The 23,747-nt window shown below is 40.4% G+C and overlaps 2 protein-coding genes across 5 annotated transcripts in view; one reads left to right on the plus strand and one right to left on the minus strand.

The window, feature by feature from the left end:
• Positions 1-23,747, minus strand: part of LOC124308961 (hemicentin-2) — a 162,578-nt gene that overhangs the window by 105,333 nt on the left and 33,498 nt on the right. For all 3 annotated transcript variants that reach the window (XM_046772156.1, XM_046772157.1, XM_046772155.1), the window contains exon 2: positions 6,353-6,400. In XM_046772156.1, the coding sequence (XP_046628112.1) occupies positions 6,353-6,400 (48 nt within the window). The remainder of the gene's footprint in view (positions 1-6,352; positions 6,401-23,747) is intronic.
• LOC124308964 (juvenile hormone esterase-like) lies at positions 1,447-5,271 on the plus strand. Of its 2 annotated transcripts, none has more exons than XM_046772162.1 (8): positions 1,447-1,497; positions 2,393-2,621; positions 2,997-3,135; positions 3,249-3,594; positions 3,767-4,129; positions 4,290-4,450; positions 4,523-4,833; positions 4,918-5,271. In XM_046772162.1, exons 2-8 carry the CDS (start codon positions 2,404-2,406, stop codon positions 5,090-5,092), a joined length of 1,713 nt encoding a protein of 570 aa, XP_046628118.1. In that variant the 5' UTR covers positions 1,447-1,497; positions 2,393-2,403; the 3' UTR covers positions 5,093-5,271. The 2 variants fall into 2 exon arrangements, with proteins under 2 accessions (XP_046628118.1, XP_046628117.1); XM_046772161.1 differs by lacking the exon at positions 1,447-1,497 and adding an exon at positions 2,009-2,105.

Below are 23,747 nucleotides of genomic sequence, written 5' to 3' on the forward strand. Positions count from 1 at the left end.
TTCTCGTTACGATCGCCGTTGCTATATTTTCTTGCAACCGTTGCGAAAATTTAACGCTTGTGCGAGAATAAATTGACGTTAAAGCCTTGTCAAACTAAAAAAGTAGAGTGAACCTCGGAAACTGATTTTGCGTTGCGATTACCAAAAAAGGATCGACGATATTGCAAAATGTTGACGCGTACCTCGTTTTTCCTAATTCCAACAATATTCAAACATTTTTTTTAACGATACCTGTTTTACTCAATTTTTCCCAGTGTAAACTTGCACTAAACATCGCATCGTCGCAGTGTGTCCAGTCCACAACCTACCATCCACCCTTGTACCGAACACTACAACCTACCCACCATTCGACTGAATCTCTGCCGTCCCTGCGGCATGTGGAAACAACAACAACAACAACAACAACAACGAGAGTAGTCGTCGCGGGTGCGTCAAGGGAGATTAGCCAGCGCCCTCCCAGCAGCCCTTGGGAGCGAGTTGCAGGGTGCAATTGGCACGACTAGGAGTTGAAGCGAAGTGGAATGAAAAATGGAAGAGAGGGAAGGTTTAACGGGTGGGAAACGGGAATAGCGCGGCAATCTCATCCGAACTAATCAGACTTGGTCAATTCAACTTATTCCCCAGGCTCGACTCTCATTGCAACCTCAGTCGTTGCAACATCCTAACCGTCGCGTCGCGAGGGATGATGTTGGTAACGTTGACGCAACGAAACGTCGAGGAAAAAGAAATCTCTTGTCTTTCAATTCTTCGAACAACTTTCAAGGAGTTTTCATTCGTCGATCATTGATTTTTCTTAAACGTGCATCGTTGAAGTAAACGTCACCAACTTCATCCTCGTATGTATAACCGCCTACGAAATTGTAATTTAAATATAGCGTCCTTGTATTTATTAACAAAATGAGAAACATTCGTGAAGAATACTCTCTTGGGACTTGAACGCAAGGTGCAACACACCGGATACTATTACCAATTCACCAGATTTCCTTGTGTTTCATCAATCGTTTACGACCCCTGTCACCTCTCTACCATTGTCTTGTCTGAACCTCCACCATTATCTTTTTCTTTCCTTTCCTTTCCTTTCCTTCAATCACCGAAAAATTGACGCTACCGCGTCGAGCATCCAACTATCTTTATCCTTAATAACATCGTTGTTATTCAGGATACCATCATTTCCACCCTCGCAATTATCTTCAATATCGTATCCAGGCAATCTTCCATTACAATGTACAATAGCTATCGGAGTTAATTAACGCGACGTAACGAAGCGTTTAGTCATAATACGTAGGCATGTGTATACGATACATCTATATGCGTGTGTGCATGGGCGAATGGGTACGCGTATGTGATATAGGCCCCTCTCTCTCTCTCTGCATATCGTTCGAAATTATTCGAAACGAGACAGAGATATGACATTAGAATTAAGCGAACGGGTCGAGGAGCTTATAACGGATGAAAGCACGGATTCCTGCCGCACCTTCCGCTCGACTCTCATCGTCGGTATGTATTATATACATATACATTTACACGTATATACATAGAAAGGAAGACAAAGATTCCAGTCATACGCGTTACACACACACACACACACACGTATGAAACTATCCCCGCAATTTTCAACAGCGGCTATTTTTCATACCGAGTCATTATGAAATTATTACATGTATACACACATGCATACAAACGTCCTCCGAGAGTCTTTTACGTCCCTCTATTCCCGCAAACGAAGTAGAATTGTTTATACACTATGCTGATATTTCATATGTTCACCAAGCGGTACCAAGCTGGGTAAACATACGAAATATCAATATTCTATATTTCATATTTTTTTTTACATAAAATATGCATAAAAATTCGAAGATTTTTCGTTCTAACAAAATAAAACTAAACCTACCTAAACACTGCGAGTATGAAAATTTCAGAGGCAGCTGAACACTTACAAAAGTAAGCAGAACACATTTTAATACGAATATAGATAAATTACGATGAGATCGAACGATTTGACGCGCTGGAAGATTAGTCGATAGCTGTGAACCACAGAGCGAACACGTTACAAGCAGTGTCCGATCGAAAGTCAGATTTTTACCAAAGCCGAAAGATTAACTTTGGTAAGAAATTCTATAATAACGGCTAAAAAGCAGAATAATATAAATTCAAATTGTGTAGGAATTATTTGATCTTATGCGTAATAGTAGTAATAAAAGAAGTATGATTTATATGTTTATTTCTTTATTGAAATGAAACAAGACAACAATACCTAACTCGACTCGAAACTCACGCGCATTTTTAGAAGAGTTCGTCCGTTTCCGGTGGCCGATAAAAACCTTCGGCTAATTTTTGACCGAAGCCGAAAGTTCGATCGGACATTAGTCGCAAGTGTTTTGTTTCATTCCAGAACGAGACGTTATGGTGGCGAGCTACTCGATCAAATGCCTTTTTTTGGCATTGCTGGTGAAAAATTACGTTTCTGCGAGGAGTTACGCTAAAGAAGCAAGTATCAACGAAGCCCAGGTTTGCATCCCCCAAGGAAAACTGCAAGGTACGACACGGACAACGCGCAATAATCGAATTGTATCGGCTTTCTTGGGAATCCCTTACGCGCAACCACCGATTGGAAATCTAAGGTTTTTAAACTACGTCAAATTTAACGAATATATGCGTGAGTTACTACACGACGTGACACACGGCTGTTGATACCGTAACATCAACGGGTGATCAGCACGTAATCATACCTCAAATGTCGTTTCAAAAACATCGTGCCTCAGAATTCGATATCGAAAACAAACGAGAACATGTCTCTGACTTTGACCCGACAACATCGTACCTCGTGTTGTGATTTTGTTTAAGAAATTTTCAACGCCTTTGACGCTGACGTTGAAATGTTATCGTTGAAGAAACACAAGCGATGGTAAAAGATCAAGATTCAGTTACATGCCGAAAAATGTTATTTACTCCGAGGAGATTCGAACAAATTCTTAGCGCGTCCTTTTATATCGTAGATTCGCAAATCCGGTGGCGGCTGACGGTTGGAATGGGATTCGAAACGCTAGCGTCGATTCGAATAAATGTCCTCAGATCTCCAACAGCGAAATAGTGGGCGATGAGAATTGCCTGTATCTGAACGTCTACACGCCGCAGGTGATTATGGATTGGGAACAATCTAACGCACTCCTTCAAACGATCGAATTATATCATATAAGCAAATTCGATACACGAGGTTGTTGACTTTGACGAGATGATCGTGCGTTCAGCTTTCCAGAAATGCTACCTCGCCGCTACTTCCGGTGATGGTGTTCATTTACGGAGGAGGATTCGACAGCGGAAACGCCGATTCGTCGAAATACGGCCCGGAATACCTCCTCGACAAAGACGTGATTCTCGTAACCATCAGCTATCGTGTAGGATTATTGGGATTTTTGAGCACCGGTGACAAGGTGGCTTCGGGAAATTGGGGCTTGAAGGATCAGGTCCTCGGCCTGAAATGGGTACAGAGTAACATCGAGTACTTGGGCGGTAATCCTGATCAGGTGACGCTGTTCGGACAAAGCGCAGGCGCGGCTTCGGTTCATCTTCTGACAATGTCAAACCTCACGATTGGTAAGAAGAACAAGTTCAGTCGACATTCGAAAACGAAATGTGCTTCCGGTGCGGTTTCTCTTTCGTGTAACGTGTCTGCAGTCAAATCCTTCGCGATGAAGTCTGCTTTACCGTATTCCGAAGTGCATCAAATTTCCACCGATATCGAATCAGCTGTTTTCTGTTTTCGCAGGACTCTTCCACAGATGCATAACGGAAAGTGGATCCGCGCTTGCGGCATGGGCTTACAAACCTAGCGGCCCTTATGCCGATCGAGCATTTGAGCTTGGCAAATATGTTGGCTGTTCCAATACATCGACGGATTCTCTGATTGAATGTTTGCGGACAGTTGATGTTTCGGACATGGTAGGTTCTTATCCGGAATTCAATCATCACGAATGGTTTCAGACAATCGTTTGGGGTCCAACTGATGAGCCAAATATTAAAGATGCCGTCCTCACTGACAGCCCCCGGAATATAATTCGCAATGGCTTGGTTCACGATTTGCCTTGGATTTCAGGTGCTTGTCAAGATGGCGGATTACTTATGACTGTAGGTAAGTTTACGTAGCTAACAAATAATCGTTTGGATCTCACAGCTGTTTTTGAAAACTTTCAATACCTGAATTTGACCACGAACGGATAACTTACGGATACAATCTGCTTACTGCTCCGTATTTCAATCCATTATCAAACTTTTTTTTACACTGCTATCAGACGTGTATGAAAATGAGACACTGCTTGATGACTTTGTGGCAAACTTTGACCGCGTTTTACCTGCTCTGTTGAATTGGAACTATTTACCGGATTCGGGAGCCGCTTGGATTGAACCCATCAAGTCACACTACTTCACTGATTTAGAAGCAGATAAAAACGAGGTGAGAGTCACGGATATTTCAATCGCAACAAAGTTTTCAAGAGCAACAAATTATAATTCCGTTATTTGGCAGATACGCGATAATCTGACAGTCCTCGCGACTGACGTTTACTTTTTGTATCCGACTTACGACGCACTCCGACAGCAGTTTTCAACGTCGGTGAATCCACAATATTTTTACATCTTCGATTACCGCGGCGTATTGAGCTATACGTACCAGTTAACCGGCAATACAGTGGACTACGGCGTGACGCACGGTGATGACTTGGTGTACCTGTTTCCAAATTCGGAATTATTTTCTAGTCTCAACGAAACTCGAAGTGAGAAAGATTACGAAATGGTAAACATTATGGTGGAATTGTGGACGTCTTTCGCTATTGAGGGGTAAGCTGATTTCCTTATCAAACATGGGAATGGACCTGTTATTGGCAGTCATTTCGAAACCTCGACTCAAAAACATGTTTCCAGGAAACCCACGACTCCAGCGATGGGCATCTACGAGAAGTGGAAACCGTATTCAATCGGGAAGGACAACGACCTTCGCATCGGAAATTATTCCAAGCTCACACTTGCCGTTGAATATTCCTATTTAAAAGAACGTCTACAGTTTTGGGATGACTTGATAGCTAACGTGCCATTGTAATCGATAAGCTGCGTTTCTCCGGTCCATTACCAGCACATCCGAGTTCAATTGCTTCACATTTACACGTTTGTTGTATTTTACTTTAATCGTCAAGGGGTGTGAATCACTTTAATGTAATTAGTGTTGATGATACGGGTTACCATCGTAGTAATGAATGAATAAAATCCTATTACACAACACTGTTTGGTTCTCAATCGGAAGAACAAGTTGATTTATCCTTTTTTCCTTCTTAGCTCAACAATTTTCTCATCAATCTATTACTGATATGAAGAAAGATGTCCTGAGCGACCATCAACGTCCGTTCCAAAACTTCCGGATCTTGAAATATGTTTCCGCGAATTTCTCGATATATCTTTTGGGTTCGATGAGATATCGGCTTGGTCTTTGCTAGTCAAGTTTTTAGCGTTACAGACAATACGTGTTCCTCGTTCACAATTCGTGTGGAGCGAAGCAGTAAGTGTTCCACATGTTATTCAGCCAGGCTGTTATACCCGTGACTAATATCAAGATTTAAGCACACCACTTCAAGTCGGAGACACAAACAAGTCAATAAATGGTTACAACATTTGCGGCAGATTGTTACTTAGTCTTTAAGGGGATCCAACAAATGGGGTTTAACGCGAAGTATTTTCTTTTCTTTTCTCAATGTAGTCCCAAGCAAATTTTTAGTAGCCCTGAAGCTAAATATCATAATCAAAAATGTGTTCTTGGAAACCCGACATAATACCGTCTAAAAAGAATAAAATTTCGGAAGCTTCGTGTCTTCAGCTGTCGCTATTATATACTCTGGTAATTTGACCTCGTTAAATAATGTCACAATATGTTTAGATCCACTTCCAACAGAAAATTGAGATATAGAAAATTCGCAGACAGTTGCGGAAATACGGTGATGATAAGAAAACAGATTTCCATAAAAATTTGTTGACTGTGCAAAACTGAAATGAGTCGCAAACGTTGGCGCTATAAATAAGCTCAACCATAAATCATACGAAGAATATATTACGAAATGTACTTCAGTTTCTAGACGTAATTGCGTCGTGCTATGCAGTTCAATCTCGTGTTTTTTTTTTTCTTAATTTCCGTTTAAAACAGACAATTATATCTCGTTCAGGTCTATGACATGCTGCGTGAGCTTATTTATAGATTTTTATTACGATACGTGACGTTCGAAGATCGCGTTAGAAAAAAAATAGTGCAAGAATTTTAAAATATCGGTTTAAATTAGTGATGAGAAATAAAACGAGAAAAAAAACAACTTACCCCCTCTGGGAGGTGAGGCATCGGTGGTACTGCGCTGCTTACTCGGTCCTGAAACAAACGGAAAGTAAAAAATATTATCACAATGCTGTCCTCTACAAATATGACGATATTACATCTGCGATGGTATGAAGGGAGGGAAAGAAAGAGAGACGGAAGGAGGGCGGAAGAAGCAAGTCGATCGATACTTCGAACCCTTTGTTGTACAGAGTTAAACACTGCGACCGAGAGTGAGAGGACGAATGGTAGCGATAGAGGAAGATGAACGGACAGATAGACGTACTTGTACGATGCGATACGTACGTACGTACAAGTATTATTTGCATAGCAATACATGGCTATGGCTATGGATGCATATATGTATAGGGCATTCCGTGCCAAACTCACCGAGCCCGTAACGCCGACCAATTTAAATTTTTCTGATAAAAATGATTTTTTTTTCATACGTTATTTACGTTATCTCAAAAATGCCTTTTTTACAAAAAAAAAACACACATATTCTCTTTGATGCGGAACGATGATTTTAAACTCAGAACGAGTCTGTGGTTCCGGTTGTTTCTATTTCTCCAGAGGAATACAAACATTTTATTTCAACAATTTCAACAATTTCAACGCATGTTGTACCATTTATTTAGATTCTTTGTTTCGGATACGATGATAATATGAAATCTTAATATGAATAAATATTAATTTTACTTCAAGATACTTATCGCCTGTTGTGATTCATCTTTCGGAAATTCCGAGAAGAAGCGCCGAAACGTTAAAAAAAAAAAAGCTACAACTTGCGTTGACGTTGTCGAAATAAAAAAAAAAACGGGAATCAGACTCTCGTTCTGGGCTTAAAATAATCGTTTCACATCAAAGAGTGTCTGTGAATTTTTTAGAAACAAATTACGTTTTTGATATGGCTTGTGTAAGGACTAAAAAAACAAATTATTCTCAGAAATTTTCTCGTGGTTTTTGCAGCAAAGTCGATTATGTAAATAAGATCCAAAAAAAAAATGCTAAACTTGTCGGGGTAAAAGGGTTTTTGCGGGTTGGCATGGAATGCCCCATACACGAATACATACAGGTGTATATATATGTTCAATAGATTCAACCGGAGCAGCAATCGTCGTTCCCTCCGGAATCTTCTCTCTCTCTCTCTCTCTCTCTCTTTGCCCCCCCCCCGGCAACTTTCTAAGCCCTACGATTTTCGCTTTGATTTTTCATACGAAACATTTTTGCATCGCCCCGGGAGAGGGTAGCGGCCGATATATACGCAGAAATATTTGCATAAATAAAACGAATACCCGCGTATACACCCTGCAGGGAGAGCGTTTACTGCCTATATTATGCAATATTATACCAGGCATTCCGTGCCAAGTCGACCGGGTTTAAATTACCTCTTTTGAGGTGACAGTACGAGAGGCCTTTAAAACCAAATTTTTTTTCCTACGTTCGTTATTAATATTCGAATACTTTTCTAGAACGACCCTGAGGTGCTTTTTCCGACCATCCATCAATTACATTAAGGTTGCGATGGTTCGAAAAATTTTCCACTATGCAAAATATGCTGTATTTTAAAAATCCTAAACTAATATCCATGATACGTATAATACAAGAATATCCCAATATTCGTATGACTCCAAAAACTAATTGATGAAAAAGTCAGAAAATAATAATCTAGGGATAATGATAATCATAACTACGTTACGCGTGTTATATTTCTTCACTGAGAAAAATTTCATTTGTTACAGTAGCTAGAAAAATTGAGTAAAACAGGTATCGTTAAAAAAAAATGTTTGGAAACTAATTTTCATTTTCTACCTGGAACTATATTTTTCGATTGCGGTAAAAAATGAAAATACTTAAGAACTGAGCGGTAACCGGATCTAAAAATTTCTCTCAGCGTTGATCCATTTTTCTTGATCCGCACCACCAGCGATATTTCGCCAATTTCTAACCACTTTGAAAAATTCTTAAAGAGTATAAAAAAAAAAAATATGCAATATAACTTGAATATATTCTAAAGCTCCGCGGTGTGCTTCGTATCGATTCCCTTAGCAGGGCAGCTTACGAGCGAACGAGCGAGATCAGCCCTTTCCTTTCATTTTGACGTTCGATCGGTCGGAAGAAGCGCGAAACCCGTTTTGCCTTCTTCTTCCCCTCGGGAACCTCTTCCCTTTTTTTTTTTTCTTCCCCTGAGGTTGCAGGCGGTCGGTTCGCGGCTTGCGTAACGACGAAGGGAAAGGAGAGAGAGAGAGAGAGAGGAGAGAGCGGCGAGATAAGGGGGACGCGGGTAGACTCGCTGCTCGGGTCCTCCCGATAACAGATCTTTACCTAACTTAAGCTCGGAGTTGCAGCTTCGGTAAGGGTGAATGAGAAGGGCGAACCTACGAAGGTGGCGGGACCCGCAGCCTTCCCTCCCTTTCGCTCGGTTAAACGTCGATAATCTGATTGGAAACGGTAAGCGATCGCAACCTGGACCGCGGAGCTGTTGCGTAAATCGAAAGATCGAGAAGCGCGAGCAAAAAATTAAAACATTCTCGATTATACGAAATATTTCGTTTAGAAAAGGGTTAAACGTTAACTGAGATACGATACGTTGGGGTGTTTGAGGGAAAAATAAATTTCACATTTTTTCACCGTGGCAACCCGTGAAAAGTTTATACGAGCTTTCTACGTTACGCGAAAGATCAAGCTTAGTTGTTTTTTGTACTGTCAAGTACAAGTCGATGTTTCGCCAAGTGTATCCGACGACTTTTTCATTATCGATTCAACGTTATAAAACAGTTATAATTTAATACCAACTTTTTATTGGTGAGAATAAGATTCCCGGTTGATAAATCGTCGCGTTACGGATCGTGATCCTCAGGTTGAATACAAATGTTTGATTTTTGCAACATCGAAATCCGGTGGAGTGAAAAACATGAGAATAAAAATAACAAACATAATTTACGTTCGTAGATAACTTTTCTTTCTTACCCCAAGTTCCATGCAACGAAATATATTACATGTAATAATTATTATTCATTCGTCTACTACGTTGAACAAAAAAAATTTCTCGTTGTTTCTTTAAAATTTTCTCGAAAAACTGGTGCGTAGATACGGAGAAATTCCAGAGGGTGAACAAAAAAGGAGATGAGAAACACGATGTAAAATCATAGAAAGAGATAACGTGTCCACGACGCTATATAACTGAGCGTAATTTATTTCACCAGCGAAAAGTCGTTACGGAGTATGAAAAATTTTCAAAATTTTAATTTAATTTTATTCACTCCGTGCAGCGCTAAATGGCTAGAGGAACCGAGCTAGGGAGTGAAAAGAAGAATCTCGCAATTTCATACAGCATCCTCCCCTCTCTCTTTCTCGCTCTCGTAATTTCCAAGCACACTATACTGAACAATAAAGCAGCCGTCTACTTCTTACTCGCGTCAAGCCAGCAATTCACGGTTCTAAGCACACGTGCCTTGCATAAATTAAAAATATTAATATCACACTTGACGTTTATTAATATATATAATATAATTACCATTTCCGAAAAGAAGAAGGACAAAAAAAAAAAGGTTACGAAATAATCAGAGATCGTGAAAAATCATCTGTTGCAGTGAAAATATTTCAGCTGTTCAATGTCACATTGAAACTGGCGTGAAAAATTTTTGACAATAATTTCTGAACCATCTTTATTTTTTATTTTTTTTATTTTTTTAAACAGCGAAGTATTTTCCTCCGACAATTGGACAGAGAAAAGCGCGGAAATTTAGACCAATACGAATCGTCATCGCAATCCGTTGATACACAATTTGTAGAAAAAATTAACGATCAAACCATGAAACCTCGACTTTTCTTTCTCGAATCGATTATATAAAAAATACTGCTCCAAAAATACTTACTCCAGGGAGTTAAAAAAAATCGACAGCGATAAACCTGAAAAGATCGAGATGAAAAAATGTCGAGACGATAACTTCGATTACCGTCTTTCTATCTCGTTCTTAATTTTCATCGTATCGCAATAACAGAAGAAACGCTGAAAACGCGTGGAAGAATCGGTATTTTCACGATTCGAGATTAAAGGAAGCGAAACAACGCGTTGGTATCCGCTCCGTTAATTAATGATTCAAATCCCATTTATCATTCTAGTTCTTCTCGCTCGGGCGAATCGTTGAATCCAGCGCTCTAAAGTGCTTTACCTCGCCATACCCCGTATCCTCCTCTCGTTCTCTAATTAAATAACTTCAAAACACTTTTCGTCTACCTCATCCGTCTGCTCTACTTCTCTCTCTCTCTCTCCCTCTCCGGCTCTTTCTCTCGTACTTGAGCTAATCGTGATGAAATACGACTACAGAGAGCGCATAAACGGAAATTTTAACACGCAGCAACGTTTCTTTGACGAAGCTGCAGGTTGAATTTTCCCAAACACGTTAAAGTTAAGTTATACAATATAAAGCGGAAAGCATAATCGTGCGGAATAAATTCGGGGTTGGGTTGGCTGAAAGTGCGCAGGGCAGAGGTTTCAAAAACAGCCCGAGTTCGATCAACAACAACTTTCAAAAAAAAAAAAAAAATAAGATAAAGAAGAAGAAGAAGAGTCGGTAACGAAGTTCCCCGATCACTCGGGACATATCCAGACGATACGGTGTATGTACGAGGAGACCCGTCAAAGTCTGTAAAATTGTTGCTGCCGTCATGCGCGCGTCAAAAAGTTACAAGTAACTCGGGGGGTGAGAAAAAAAAAAAAGAACAAGGGATAAAAGTATTTGAGAAGAAAAAGAGAATAAACAAAAATCCGATTAGACGAAAATCAGCCTCGGCTTATTCACGCGATCTTCCAAACGAATATAAATCGAGGTAATAAGTATTCAGTTTACAGAAAATTCCGAGAGGAAAAGAGGTAGGAAAAAATAAAAAAATTCCTTTTCCAAAAAGATTTAATACAGTTTTTGAAAGAAAAAAAAAACTAATAAAAATCTCAAATATATATATCGTATATATGTATATGTGATGCATGCTTTATATAACGTTCGTGCAGTTGCAAGTTGCTAATAAATTCTCATAAAATATAGTTAGATACACATTATACATATAATGAGGCATAAAGATAACAAAGCTTGAAGAGCAGCGGTACGATTAAACTCGTCCAATTCCAAGCTCCAAATACATATATACATATAACTTTTATAACACGCATATATATGCAGCGTTGTTTCGAAATTAGTTGTTTCACAGGAATGTTTAATTTTATCACTGGAAAATGCCTGGCGAGAAGAAACTTTTTACACGTTATACGTAAACACACGTAGGTTCGCAGTTTCCTTCCTTTCTTCCTTCTTTCCTTCCTACCCTTACTCCTTCATTCTGCTTTTATTACACACCTTCCACCTCTGCCCGCGCCCCCTAAAATTCCTCCTTCCGCATTTAGTAAAACGTAACTGCTTCAATTAGCGAAATAAGGACACCGCAGCACCACCACCACCGCCGTATGTACTTCGCAGGGATTTTCTACTCTACGATACTTTATAATAATAGTAATAGTAATAATAATAATAATAACGGTAGTGGTAGTAGTAGCAGTAATAGTAACGATGATTATTATAACGATAGTGGTATTGGTAGTGGTAATAATAATAATCAAAAAAGCAGAACAAGGGTATTTCGCATCCTTTCCACCCGCAACGCGACGACGCTAAATTTTTACACAACCTGCGCATATTTCGTATAAACAAATATTTCGCGCAAATAGAAACCCGTACCAACATAATACATACGCATATACATACATACATTTATATGTATAAATATACAATATATTCTATTATGCGCAACATAATCTACATGCGCAACCGATTGAATTCGCGCGATGCGATAAAGGAAAATTAAAAAAGAAGCACGCAACTTCACAGGTTTGAGAATCTCGCGGCTCCTTTTCACCCGAAGGATTAGCAGACGTTTACACCTTCGGCTTTTCGCCGAGATGCAGGTGTAAAGCGTGTTAGACGTACGAGTAAAGGTAGGTGCGTTAGAGATGGGTTTGTATCTGGAAGCCTGTTTGCACGTAACTTGTGAAGGAACGAACCAGCGTGCATCGTCTCCTGTACAAATGTGCGGCTAAAACGTTGGGGGGGTAGCATGTGGCTAACTAAATCTGGCTGTTGGTTTTCGCCGAGTTTACACTGTACCCCTTCGATAAATACCTGCAACACCATAAAGGGTCGGCAGTACAGTTGTACGTATGGTTAGGTAGGTACGCGAGGTCTCTGTGTGCATACGATCTATATGGCAAACGGTACGATATTGGATCGGAGGTGTTCCGGAACGAGCTGCACGGGGGAAGGGTTATATGTAGGTACACGTACCTAAACCTACTTGTAGGTATTACACGAATACCCGAGAGACTGTCCTGATAAGAAAGCAAAATCAAAATCTGCTATCTTATTCTTGATTATAAAATTCTTACTTTCATTTAATACGTATCAGAGTGAGACTCGAGCATAAATACAAACAGGGAAAGTGAAAATGGAAAGCGGAATCAAAGAGAAGAAGAACGAACACGGAACTTTACGTACATTTCGTGAAGAAATTGTTTATTCAATTTTATATGAAATATTGTTTGGATCGTTGTAATGAAATCTTGGTTTTTTATATTATAATTTTTTTTTTTTTGTAAAAATACCGTACGTGATCGAGGGAAATGGAAGTCTTCTTTCGATTCATCAAATATTCTTTCACCGACCTGTGTTATTCTTTCACTTTTTAATGACTGTAGTAGTAATAATAATAACAATAATAAGAATATCGGGTAACAGCTATCGCACATCCCCTTATAAATGAGGGAAGCGAGAAACAAAAAGAGGTTTAAAATAAAACTGGAAACAATTGACTGGTTTGAAAGGATTCATTGTTAGTCCAATTAGGGATAAAAAAAACTTCCCAATAATTCCCTATTACGAATTAATTGCAAAAGATAAGATTTTTCGTCTTTAAAAACAACTCGTCATCCGCAACGAAAAATTCAACTCGGTATTATTTTTTACATTAAATGCTGTTGAATGGGGAAAAAAAAAACGAAATTTCGAAACAGGTACTTTTAAAGGACACAACAAAATCAACTAGGACAATAAAAATAGTAGATGTCGAGAATTTGGGTAGTGAAAAAAAAAAAAATGAAAAAGAAGTAAACGGTAAGTGACAAAAATTTTTTTAATAAAAAGAGATCGTAAAATACAACTCCGCCCGTTCTAATTGAGAGAATCGAATCGAAACGCAGCGTTAACATTGTTTCCAAGGTACAAAGTGCCCGATGTGTTCTTTCAAACAATACGACATAATAAGAAACGAGACGCAACAAATAATGAATTCACAAAGGAAACATCGTAAACAATTGTTTTTCATGTATTAGGACGCTGCTGCAGGGTAAATTAAGTAGAAATTGTTTTCTTTCGTCAGGTATTATATAGGTATGAATATTGTTGAACAAGTGCCGGTATACAAATTAGAGAGAGAAGGGAGGAAGGAGGGAAGAAGTAGGTCCGTAGGGACAATTTTGGAGAAGCCGTAAGCCTACGGCGACGAAGGTCCCACAGCGGCATGTTTGTACCTCGTAAATATGACCCTTCGAATAATAAACACCCGCGACGCGTATACCCTTGAAATCTCTCTCCTTCTCCTTCATTTCCTTCGGCAACAGCATCCGAATAACGTAAATAAATGACAAATATAGGTGGGATTAAAAATATAGATGAATGAAAAAATCGAAGGGCTGTACAATTATCGAATTTTCAAAGAAGCGGATATTCAATTTATAGAACATTGAAAATTTCCAAAGTCCAAGTATAACGGTGAAGTAAAAGAATATAAAAGTTCAAAACAAAGAATACCTCTCGATAATGTAGAATCGTATCAATATTCTCAATTTTCCGCTTCTATATTTTATCTTTCTCTATTTTCAATTCTCCTTCCATCAATCGGTAATACCAGTTTTTAACCCTTACTCACAAATCTGTACCCACAGACTTGTTACAATACCGTTTGTACGTGCAAACATTTCTAATTATCGTTGTACTAATTACACTGAATGTAAAATATCGAGAGAAAATAATTCGAAATAATAATAATAAGAATAATCATAAAAATAATTGATCAGATCTCGGTAAGAATTCATGGAACAAAATATACCCGCAACTGCGATACGATAATTGAATAAAAGAAAAAGTAACCAATCAAGTTCAGTTTTTCCGTAGCATCGATCGTAAATCGATAGAGAAGAAAGCCTCGGAAATTTCTATTATAATATAAAGTACAGGTATATATGCGTGTAATTAGAGGAGTATAAAGCTGTCGGCGGTATAACAAACCAAGTGACGTTGACATAATCGCGAAGGGTGTGTGCGCGGTGTTTTCGTTAGTTAAAACAGAGTCAATTCATAACATTCGACGACTCTTTACCAAGCTTTGTGCATGCGTGTTAAATACCAAGGGAACGAGTCGATCCCATGCACACAGAGGCGGCACATCGCCCTGCAGCAGGAACAGCGAATAGCTGCGGGCTTCGGTCGCCGGCAGTCCCGTTAATTAAGGGAGGCTTTGCCCCGCGTTGACTGTAATCACCTGCGGGTTAGGGGGTTGGGGGTGGAAGCGACGTTCTGCCCGACGACATGGATAAAATTGCCGAGGTGGCGGAAGTAAGAGAAGGCGACGATGCAGGAAACCTGGTTAAAATGTACGATAAAAAACCCGAATACAGAGTATAAACAGCATCGGCGGTAGGTGGAATAAGCAGAAATTTTAGAGCGATGAAAAAAGTGTGACGCGAGGTGATACGTAGGTGGTAAGAAAAATAAATGAAATTAAAAAAGAAAAAAAAAAGGAATACGACGCGCAAAAACGTCGGATACAAACAACCTTTCCCTTCTTCTGCATGAAATTCTAGATGATTACATTACGTAACAAGGGAATAAAGTCGACTTTTATTCCTGTGATACATAAAGGACTTTATGTCCGACTCGGCTCTGGCCGCAATATTTATTTGAAATTTTGTAACTTTTAAATTAGCCTCATATTTCCCGGTGATGCGTTTTAGGGAAAATCATGCAACTTTCGTTCCGCTTTTGAGGTGAAAAAAGTTGACTTTACGGTTGAGTCGTCATTTCATAACGTTTCTCTTCACGGCCTGTTTCATCGTTGACTAATACTTGAAAATGGCACCCAGTCAGTTCGCATAAAGGTATAAACAATACATAAGTAATTGGAAAGACAACGAAAAAATATTTCCATAGAATTTCGATGATAGCGGAATGGATAGCCCGAACCTTCCAGAAAACCGTCAAGTAACGAAGACTGGAATTTCTTCTTTTTCTTCTTCTTCTTCGAATATTCCGCGCGACAACAACCCCGCCAACTCCAACGTAATACTTCCATGCATTAAAAGAACAAGCTCCTCGATAAGGCTAATAACGTTACATTGTATAATCCGAGGGCGAGTAAGCGGCTGCCGCGACTCCATGATCCCATGCATGCCGGTTGGTTAATTGGCCATCGGCAGGCGTAATACGGAATGTCCAGCAGCGGCAACGGGCAAAGGGCAAAGCGGATTAATGCAAATGTCTAACCTATTGCAGAGTGCGGTGGTGGTCCTCCGCCTGGTCCTCTGACCCACGCCTACCACCAACCTCTGTCTGCGCACCGCCGGATCGAGGCTATTACGCCGGGTTTCGGGGGGGGTGGAGGGATGGTTAGGGGGATGCCGAGAAGGGGGCTGTAATTCCAGGAGTGTATGGCCATCGCCTGCAGCAGGAACTAACCGGTTACAGTACCTACCTACCTACCTCTACCTACCTACGCTGTACAGCGGGTCGAATTATTGGACGAAACTGCCCTCCCACCCCCACCACCCTTTCTCCTCCTCCTCCTCCTCCTCCTCCTCCTCCTCCTCCTCCTACGCCATGCACCACCACCAACTGCCCGACCGCAACGCCTCAATTTAGAATGCTAATCAGCCTTATCCCCCCTCCCCTTATCCCCCGACGCAAGTTGCGAACCCAACGGTTAAAGGGAACTTCCCATCTTCCATATACACCTACACACACACACGCACACACACCCTGTCCCCAGGGTTCGATTCGCTAAACGGCGGAATCCTCGTCCTCATACTCATCTTCCTTCTCTTCTTCTTCTTCTTCTTCTTCTTTTTATTATTATTGTTGTTATTGTTATTATTGTTATTATTATTATTATTCCTCGAGATTGCGTTATCCTAAATTATATACGTAGAATCGGAGGACAAAAAAGAAGGTTCGAGAATCCAATCGGGTGTTATACTTGTTACAGTTGAAACTTGTAACGATGATTGATATTTCATTTGGTTCTCCACAGGGGCAAAACTGAACGAATTCGTTCCTCTATCGATCTACTTATGGGGCATTCTACGTCGGTAAACGTTTGACCATGACATTTTGTTCGTTTAACCAATGATCTTTCTTACGTTAGTACGATCCCTGAAAAGCTTTCGAAAAAAATGTGCAATTTCGTTTTGATTTCAAACACTCGTCTTAATCCTATGATCTTTTAAATGCATCTCTCAAAAATACCACAAATTTATTTTTATTAAGCAAGAGAAGAAAAAAAAAACATTAGGTTTCCGAAACGAAACATTTTCACGCGAAATTCATCAGAGTGGGACGTGGTTTTCTGTTTTCAGTTCTCATCGTTTCTTCTATTTTCATACCTGTTAAAAATCTAATATCATACATACAGCATAAGATACGCTAACAATTTTTTTTTGCGATATTTTACAGTAGTTTTTTACAGGTACGAATATAGAAAAAACGATTGAAAAAATAGCAAAAAAAGATGAAAAAAATAAGTACAAAAATCAAGGTCCCGCTCTGAATCTTGGGTGAAAATGTTTCATCTCGGAAACAAAACGTTTTATTTTTCTTGTTTCACAAAAATCAATTTGGGTCTTTTTGAGATAGATTTAAAATTAGAAAAGTCATAGGTTAAAGACAAGTGATTAAAAAAACTTTGACAATTTTGTTTCCAAGCTTTTTCAGGGTTCGTACTAACGCAGGATAAATCGTTGTTGAAATTAAGAAATAAATGTCACGATCAACCGTTTACTGAGTTGGCGCGGAATGTCCCCCTTTACGTATTATACACGATATTTGAAACAAAATTTGTCAACATCCTCTCATCTTCGTACGATGCAAAACGGTTAATTGCATTCCTCGACGAGAGATTATGTTCATCGATTTTTAAAAAACGTAAAAAATAAAAAAAAAACGGTGCATTGTGAATTTTTGCGTAACTTGCGAATCGTCAAATGCAACTGCGGACTGACTGCGTTACAGTATTTTTAATCGTTTTATGTTTGCTCCGTCATCTGTTACTTTTTTTTTCAGCTCTACGTTTTTTATATTTTTTTTATTTTTTTTGTCTAAAACACAATTACCTCTGGCAAATTTTTCACGGTGTACAAACAAACACACACACGCAAGCACGCACACATACAGGCGTACAAACGCATACGATTATATACACGTAACACGTATACACACAAAGTGAAGGATGTTAGCGGAGAGAGACATGATATGTTCGACTATGAAAAGCGTGGTCTTGATGGGCAATTTTCACGAGGCACGACAGCGTGATAATATGATAACCAGTTTTGCGAACCAGGTAGATGGTGGAATTTATAGTGGTAGCCGTGGTAGCTAGTCTGGCAGAGACACATATTCGTACGGCGGAAAAAACGGAATAAAAAAAAAAAAAAAGGAACGAGGAGCATGAAAAATCAGCCACCTCGACGTTGATGTTGTACGTACGTATATTCAAAGGTAAATCAAGTACACACCAAGTTTTCTCTTCGACGCAAGTGTCAAATATTAACAACAACTGATATTAATTACACGACCACACACGACGTCGCGTAAGATAGTTTTTACCCTTTTTAATTTCAAAATCCGACACGATAAGACGAAAGTTCAAAGATTCGCAATTTATCACAAGTTCGACGTGTAAAAAGAGGAAGTTTCATAGAGTTAGTTTTACGTTTCTTAAATTCCCGATTTCCCGTTCCCGTGCCGCATGAACGTAATAAAATACAGTAGAGAAAAAGACTTCAGAATCGTTTACCGTGAACGATTGAAAAGACATGGATTCAACATTCGCCATTCGTTATATGTACGTATAACATACATACATACATGCATACATATATATATATATATATATATATATATATATATATATATATATATATATATATATATATATATATATATATATATATATATATATATATATGTATATCCTGCATGGCACTTTTATTCTCTTGGTTCGCAATCGTCCTGCTCCAGAAGCAGTAAGAGTTTCAAGAAATGCTCCTCAACCACAAGTTACCGAGAGTTTCCGTCGTCTCTATCTGTCAATTTACGAGACACAAGAAGCAGCGGGATAGAGTACAGGTATTGGTAGCAGTAGTAGTAGTGGTAGCAGTAGTGGTGGTGGTGGTAGTAGTAGGTGGAGGATGACTAGTTCGTTCCCAATTCCGGAACCACCAACGACTCTACTGGCCCGGTTTCCGGTACTTCGGTCGGAGGTTGAAACACGGCGAAACTACGGTATAAGGCACCACCACCACCACCACCACCACCACCGCCAGTGGTGACGAACGAATGCGATGTAGGGGGTCGCAATAAACCTCGGATATAGAAGAGTGGTGAATGTATCGTTAGGAGTATATTGTGACTATACGCGTGTGTGCACAGACGCAAAAGCGCGAATAGATGAACGACGTCGGGACGCGACGCCTGCAGGACTGAATGGTGACATTTTGAGTCGCCATTTACGGTGGTACAAGTCTGCATGTAGATTAGACGTAACACCAACGACGAGGTTGACGCCGAATGTTTCAATGGTTTTCTCATTCCATTTCCCTCATCCTCTTCCTTTATTCCATTATTCCCTGTTCCTCTCGAAGCAAAGGCGAGCTCGATTGTTGCCAACGTCATGGAAGTTGGGGGGAGAAGGAGGGTTGCGAGCGAGTTTTGTTATCTCAATGCCGCGCCGACGAGAAGAGCCTCAGCTTCGGTTATCTTTGAAGTGGTTTCTCTGGAAACGTTCGCATTCAGGTTATTCCCATACTAGGTAGGGGAAGTGAAATTTAATTCCCAAAAAGGACGACCAGATGGCGGCCTAGTATGCCGCTGCTGTTGTTACTGGTGTTCCTCAACATCGTGAATCCGCGTTTGTTTCTACCACCACCACCAACATGGTAAGCGTAGCGTATTTTGTACAAGTTGTTGGTGCCAGAAGTAGTTTCGAGTCTGGTCTAAAAGGCAAACTCCTCTAATCATCGCGTCGTCAGTGTCAGGTGAATTTTTGATAATGTTTAAGAAAACCGTCGCGACAAAAAAGTTACCTTCTTCTTGTGTTCCTTAAAATCGATACTGTAGTAGGATATTTTTTTCCTTCTTTTTTTTTGTATAGTTAAAATAAAGAAGATACTCTGACAAGCAAAAAAAAGACTCTAACAAGCAAAGAAGAGACGAAGTAGAAAAAACTGTCGAAGAGACGGGTTCAGACGAGGTGGAACGCCGTACGGAACATCCATCCATCCATTCCATCCCATCCCATCCCATCCCATCCCATCCCATCCCATCCCCTGTTGTCTCGTGTATCATTAATGATTAACGACGCGAAATCTCGGTGTAGAGATTCACTTTGATCTTGATACCACTGTTGCGATTCTTTTCCCATCGATGAAGGGGTTTATCCTGAAAAGTAACGGTTCTTACGGTTCCCTTCGTGTTGTTCCACCTCCATCTGCTCCTTCGTATCTCTATTCTCATTTTCTTATTCTACCTTTCCCCCCGAAGAGGTGAAGGAGAAAACCCGACAGTATAACGTTGCAAAGGAGAATGGAATGGAATGGAATGGAATTCGATACTCTATCTCTCTACTGTTAATGTTATTGACTTTATGTTATAGACAGGCGGTGCTCCGTTTATTGTGCACCACGTGGTGGGAGGTGTATCGCTAAACCGAAACTCCAACGTATTGCATTCCTTATCCGATCTTATTCTGTAGGTAGTTTTATTCCCCCACGAGTTGCCAACAATGGTCTCACCGCTGAATAACGGAATAGCGAAGAAAAATGTACCGGTCCGAAAGCTCTTTTCGAAAAAAGAAATGGGGAAAATGGTAAATCGCGGCGAAGAATAAGTTTTTTTTCGCTCTTCCGCAACGAAATACTTATCGACGACTATGACCTATAATCTCTTGATCAAAATTTCAAATTTTCCTCTACATTGCCGACGAATTCTTGCCCCTGTATTTCGCGCCGAGATGTGAACACATGACAACAATCTATCCATCCACTCCACATACTCCAGAGTGCCGGCGTTGGTCCAAAATGGGGAACGTCGAAGTTCGCTGGATTCCGGACTGTCACGTAATCTCCTCCGGCGTCTGCTAGTTTGCATTTCGAGTCGACTGGCGCTGGCGAAATAATTACGCTGAGCTTCGCTCCATTCTCCTCCTTCCCTATCGATCCCAGTGAAGTGAGAGGGAAGAGCAGGAGAAAGGGAGGGAGAGAGAGTGAGTGAGAGAGAGAGAAAGAGAAAGAGAGAAACGTAGAGGCTTTGGCAATGAATTAACATGCCAAAAGGGTCCATTCCTTCCTTCCTCCTTTCCTCCTTTCATCCATCCATCCATCCATCCGCGTTACACATGCGACGACAGAGTCGACAGAGATATCAACGAACGAACGAACGAACGAACGAACGAACGAACGTTTCAAGGAAGATGAGAAAACCAACCTCAGCTCAGCTCAGCTGAGTTGGCTCGGACCAGATTCCCGAAGGTCTTATCTCCATTATTATCATCCCCCTACATCCCCTTTCCTCCCCCCTCCCCCCCTTCAAGTCATACCCCAAAATGGTTCTTCCCCGACTTTGGATGTTGGATACGCAATTCCAGAGTTGGTTTGGTACACCAAAGCAGCAGATCGATGTAGAAAAGTTTTATGCGACCGAAGCGGCAGCGCGGAGGCTGAGACGTTACGTGAATTTTGCAGTTAAAGTTTCACCGAGATTTGAGATTCGAGAGAGAGGAAGAGAGAAGTTTGCAGAAAGTATTTCGTTCCAACGTGAAGACTGGTCGACACTTTTTCAAAAATACCTCTGTAGGTATAACCCCCCGTAAACTACGATACTTTTGAAACGTACCATTTGCCGAAAACCATGGAATGACGATCTAATTACAGTCCGCGACCCGCAGTGTCTATAACCGCCAAACGCCACTCGACGCGACTCGACTCGACTCGACTCGACTACACTCAACTCCACTCTGCTCCGCTTCACTCCACTTACCTACACTTCGGTCCTCTCCATTTACAAGCGTTAGGGGTACCTCAACGCGAAAAGAAAGAAAGAAAGAAAAAAAGAAAGGTAGGTAGTAACCGTCAACCCCCAACGTTGTACTTCGTTCCAGGAAGAAGAAGAAAACTCCACCTAGCCACATTTAACGACGGTCTAATTAATGAACCGCGCATCAACGCCATTGCAACGACAAACGAGGACAACGACTGCGGAAAAAGGGGGATTTAACATTTCGCGCAAGCCAATTTGTACACCTACACCACCAACTACTTAGAGCATAAAGTTAAGCTTACGAGCTTTCGGTTTCTCTCCCTATCTGTAATTCATTCTCTGGCATGTATACGTAACGTGGACACTAAAATTCTCAAATTTATTACCAATCCGCGGTCCATTTTACTATTCAGCTAAACATACATATACACAAATATCGTCAAATCTTTACGAGTATTACATCAGATATCACATATAAAACGTTTTTCTTTCATTCCCTCAATTTTATGATTGTAAAAACGATTTATATACAAACCAACTCTAATTTCACATCTACACACATTTCACCGTTATGATGTTAAAGATCTTGCAAAAATAAAAGAATATCTCAAGAATATCAAAGTGAAGGGATAACGAGATATGGAGGAAAGAAGAAGCCCTCGGATTTTTTCATGTTTTTTTGTACCGATCTAAATTGATCCCGTTAACCTGATTCCGGTAGTATGCCGAGGACTTTGTGTTCTCCAAAATCCGGGATCGGCTACAACCGGCTCAACTTGGTGTTCCGGAACACGTAGTATTAATGTATATACAGTATCGTGCACATATACCCATCATCTATTTACCACCGTATGTTGTACATGAATGGACAGCACCAGCAGCAGCAGCAGCAGAAGCAGGATGAGTTTTCGCCACGTACCCAACATCCGCCCAACCCTGGACTGCTGCCACCCATACTAGTTGGATAACAAAAAAAAAGACCGCCTACCTGGCATTGTCGCTGAGTTAACGAGCCCCGGGGTTTACGCCTCAATATGGGATCAGGATCACGATCAGGCCGAGAAGAAGGAGGAGGAGTTGGTGCCACGCTGCATATCCTTCCCCAAATAAATCCTCTTTTTTTCTTACGACAAAGATTTATGAAAGCCATTCCAAAAGTCCTCCTCCTCCACCTCCGCCTCCCCCCTCCATTACCTTTCCATTCCTCTCCGGGACGTGGGGTACCTAAACCTCTGCCAGCAACTGCTTGCCTCTCTCTCCCTACCAAACCACCACCACCACCACCAGCAGTGAGCAGCAGGACCAAAATTTCGAGCAGTTTCGAGGAAAATTAGGTAATTAGGATGCAGAAGAGATATCCGAGGCGAGTTTCCTTCCACCTCGCCACTCCTCCTCCTTCTCCGCCTACCTCCTGTCCTCTCCTCTCAATTTTCTTCCTCCCCTATCTACCTATACATATACCGCCTGCACCGCGTACAGCCAGCTAAATCAAAACCAATCCAAGCCAAGAAATCTCGAGTACCCGGTATGCAAATAATACCGAACATCGGGAGGTGAGGGGAGAAAGACGGGATGCTGAATATACCGTTTCTGCCTGTCTTTAATACCCCCTCGACGCTGAATTCGAAAACGATGCACGGGTAAATATATTGCCGAATAATGTTGTGTACCCTGCAGCACCCCGATGCTACGACGATTGAGAAAACGGTATAAGATATTATTACGTGCACAGTGTAGACATTCGAAATTGATGGTTCAAGTGTCATATTTGTTTTGTTTTTTTTTTCATTTTTCACCGTTTACCCGGATATTCTTATAACGTTCTTTATATATACAAGGCGACTGCTATACACACAAAACAAAACTTACCAAAGTTGGATTAATTTTGAATTCGACAGTGAGAAACGGTTTGTTGAAATCAATGCTACGCAAGAACTAGTCCAACAATTGCAATATTGTGTGTAAAACCCCGATTCGTAATTTGTATGACCTAAAATATGTATGTATACAGTTTCATCCATTTCTTTTTAAAGAAATTTTAAATAATT

Source organism: Neodiprion virginianus, chromosome 7 (genome assembly GCF_021901495.1).
Source record: "Neodiprion virginianus isolate iyNeoVirg1 chromosome 7, iyNeoVirg1.1, whole genome shotgun sequence".
In the NCBI taxonomy this organism is placed as follows: Eukaryota; Metazoa; Arthropoda; class Insecta; order Hymenoptera; family Diprionidae; genus Neodiprion; species Neodiprion virginianus.